Genomic DNA, 3,767 nt, shown 5'->3' on the forward strand with positions numbered 1-3,767 from the left:
CTAGGGTGGGATTCCGGGGGCTGCACTTCAGCATTTATGTCACATGTAATATTAGAAAAAGGTATAGAGTGAACACAGTGTATGAACTTAAGTTGTGTTCTTTTACTCTAATTATTATGTATTCAAATATTTGTGTTCTTTTAACTTTTTGTAGTTTGTTGTGACGTGTGGTATGCTCTCTTCTGTTGTAACCTTTTGTGGAATGTTGTGAGTCGTGAGGAATATGTGATGCTGTTACTGCAAGTGTTCTGTACTTGTCACTGGAGTTGATGCCTGCAAAGGACGGCTCCTGGTGAAGTGTCCATACTTGTAACTTCTTTGTTAATAAAGTACTTGATCCTGGACCTACCTGCCTCCTGGGGCTTCCTACAAGCATGCATCTACAAAATGCAACACACAGGATGCACGTTTTCTGTCTGTCCAGCCTATCCCCAGGCAGAAGGGTTGGACTCCTGTTTCTCCCTGTGCACCTAGAAACCTGGCCACCTCCACCACATGGAAGATGACAAGTAACTGCTAACTACACATATGGGTATACCAAATTGTACCTTTCCTCACTAAAAGCTACACACATTTGTGCATACACATCAGTTTCACAATATAAAATTGAATATTGTAATGTGTTTTCCTTCGGTGATCTTGATCCATATTACAAACAAACAAAATCTGCTAAAGAAATGTTCTATTATCTGATACAAATTCATTTAATGTTAGATATGCCATTAATAATTAGAGAGTGAGGTGCACAGCCATTAAAATGTTCTCCTCTTTTCAGATGGAAACCCTCTCTTGTTCCCAAGCACCATCTTTGTGAAGATTGGTATTCTACATGAAAGGCCATATCCATCTTAAAAAGAAGTCTTTATCAGTGATGCACATTCTTCTGCTTTAGAACTCCTTGTACAGGTTGCTAAAGACCACAATCCTATAGAAAGGCATTCATTCATGATTTACATGCAAATGCTTTATCTATTCTTGCTTAAGGTGGTTGTTTGCATTAAGTACTGCTTAGTATTCATATCCGGCCTCCAAAGGACAATATAACACTTTGGAAAGAAGATACATCCAAGAAGTCCTGCAGCAGAAGACAAGATGGCAAAGATCTCCACAGCCACCAAATACTTCCCCTCCGTGCTCAGGTAAGCCGGAATGAATGCGATCCAGACGGCCAGAAACACAAGCATACTGAAGGTGAGGAGATTGGCCTCGTTAAAGCTCTGAGGCAAATTACGGGCGTAGAATGCAACCACAAAGCTGACACTGGCCAACAAGCCCAGATATCCCAACATCAGATAGAAGAAGAGAACAGAGCCCTCATCACACTGGATGATGGTGGTGTCCCCCATCTGTATCTTCACTGGGAATGGAGGATCAAGAAGCAGCCAGACTGTACATATCAGGACTGGAGCAAAAGAACATAAAAGGATCACCCCACTGGGAACTCTGGTACCAAGCCACCTTGAGGAACGGCTGGTGGGATCGCGAGCATTAAACGCTATGATCACAGTGATGGTCTTGGCCAGAACAGTGGAAATGCTGATGGAAAAGATAATTCCAAACATGTTTTGTCGGATCATGCAGGTGGCCCTAACGGGATGGCCAATGAAGGTGAAGGAAGAAAGGAAGCAGACAATGAGGGTGATGAGAAGAACGTAGCTGAGTTCTCGATTGTTCGCCTTGATGATGGGTGTGTTTTGGTACCTCTTGAAGATGCAGAGAACAAACACATTGGCTAAAAGAAAGAAGCAGGTGAAGCATGAAAGTGTGATCCCCAAAGGCTCTTCAAGAGACAGGAAGTGCAGAGTTGTTGAGTCACATTGTGTCTGTCCTTCGTTTGGCCAGTGGTCTTCAGGGCAAGGCCAGCAGTTAACGGCATCTGGAAGGAAAGAAGATTATGGGTTTCTGATTTAAATCTCTGAACAACTGAAATAATTATTGGTATCACCTCCATTTAGAATTTAGCAAACATGATTAGGAAAAAAGAGGTAATGACAATAGAAATACCATTAATATTTAAAGTACATATAATTTGATACTTAGATCTAATTTTGGAAGAAATTTGGGCTTACAGAGGAAAAGGTTGTTTCTGGTGGAATGAAGCAGTGAATGAGGTGTGATCTAATTAAGTGAGTGTTAATTATGTACATACGTGGGTCATTACGTGAGGTGTGTTCAAGTGGAATTAATTGGAGAAAGTGAAAGAGGTGACAGAGGAGGTGGAGATAAGTGGGGACCTGGTGTCTGGTGGAGGAAGCAGAAGAGAAGTGGACCAGGGTAGGATTTTAGTTACATCCACAGTGGATAGCTCATCACTCTGCTTGAAGAGGTGTGCTCATGAAGATGAGGTTTGTTATTGTGACACATATTTAGTGGAGTAGCTTTCTTTAAGTTGCAGTGTTGTAGTCTGCGAGAGGAGGTGTGTTCCAGTGGAATTTGTGGTTTATTGTAGAAGGCCCTATTTACTCCTATGTTTTCTAACATAACATGTATGTTATATTATAGGAGACACCATTTAATCAACCGAAATATAAATCCCATCGTAACCCTGGGATTTATATTTCAAGACAGGATAGCCGCCAAGATCTAAGGGGCATATCAGCAACACCCGGCAATAATTATCGCTCAGCGCTCTTAGCGCGAGGATAATTATCGCCGGGTAACGTGCATTTTTATCACTGAGATAGCGTGCTATTAGCAACGCTTATCTCCTCAGCGATAAAAATCCTCACGCTAACTGCCTAACGTTAGATTATCGCTGGAAACCCAGCGATAATCTCACGTAGTTTGGCGTTAGCTTGCTGATAGGGACTCACAAACTTAGCCATGATATCCACCTTCCATAGGATATCAAGGCTAAGTCAGTCCTGAAGCAGGCGTAAGGAAAGTAGCGATAACAGGGGTTATCGCTACTTTTCCTGACGCTATGCTTCATAGCGTGGGGCTTGATGATAGGAGAAATGTCACTTAGCGACATTTCTCCTGTCATGTTAGGTCAGGAACGCCCACTTTGCATCTCATTAGAGATGCAAAGCTGGGCGTTAGGAATCCCCACACCAAAGCAAGGTTTCACGTGTTAGCGTGGCCTTGCAAATTAGGCGATAAAATTATTGGCGCTTTTCGGCCGAAAACGGCAGCAAAAGCGGCGATAATTTTTTATCGCCAGCTTGTAAATATGCCCCTAAATCCGTCCCATAGTCTTTTAATTCTACTGACAGTGAAAGCTGACCTACACCTATGTACGCTCATATAGGATTAACATACAGCAGCATGCTCACCTGTCATATTAGATATTTCTCCAGCAGAACAGGGAATACAGTCAAAGCAGCAGTTAGGCTGGCCTGTTCTCGGAGACTGTCTGAACCCAGGGAGACAGCTCTCACTGCAGAAGGAACTGGGAACCTTTTATTAAAACAGAAACAGTCAGAGACATAGGATGAGGAATGAAAGACAAAACACACACACACACACTCACAACAAAGAACATAGACACACACACACACACACACACACACACACACACACACACATTTGCTTGCACAAACAACCACACTGTGGTAGATGTCCCATAAGGATTAATGCTCTTTACAGGTACACAGTGCCTGATTTGGTGCTGGAATTCAGATACACAGGAGGCTCCTGCAATGGAAGTTTTGAGATGTTTGGTGGGTTTTATTCATCCCACCAGTAATAGGCCTGCATCTCAGTTCTAATTGAACAAACAGTGCATTTTCTGACAGTAATGAATTATGTACCATGAACAAAATTTC

The 3,767-nt window shown here is 42.4% G+C and overlaps 1 protein-coding gene across 1 annotated transcript; it reads right to left on the minus strand.

Annotated features, from left to right (window-relative positions):
• Window positions 1-965: 965 nt before the first annotated feature.
• Window positions 966-3,393, minus strand: LOC146829890 (vomeronasal type-2 receptor 116-like). Its single transcript, XM_085606566.1, has 2 exons — window positions 3,276-3,393; window positions 966-1,876 (listed from the first exon to the last, which is right to left on the minus strand). The coding sequence occupies exons 1-2, from the start codon at window positions 3,280-3,282 to the stop codon at window positions 966-968; spliced, it is 918 nt and encodes a 305-aa protein (XP_085462692.1). The 5' UTR covers window positions 3,283-3,393.
• Between the last annotated feature and the right edge of the window lie 374 nt (window positions 3,394-3,767).

The sequence above is a fragment of the Triturus cristatus genome, chromosome 5_2 (genome assembly GCF_964204655.1).
Source record: "Triturus cristatus chromosome 5_2, aTriCri1.1, whole genome shotgun sequence".
NCBI classification, from domain to species: Eukaryota; Metazoa; Chordata; class Amphibia; order Caudata; family Salamandridae; genus Triturus; species Triturus cristatus.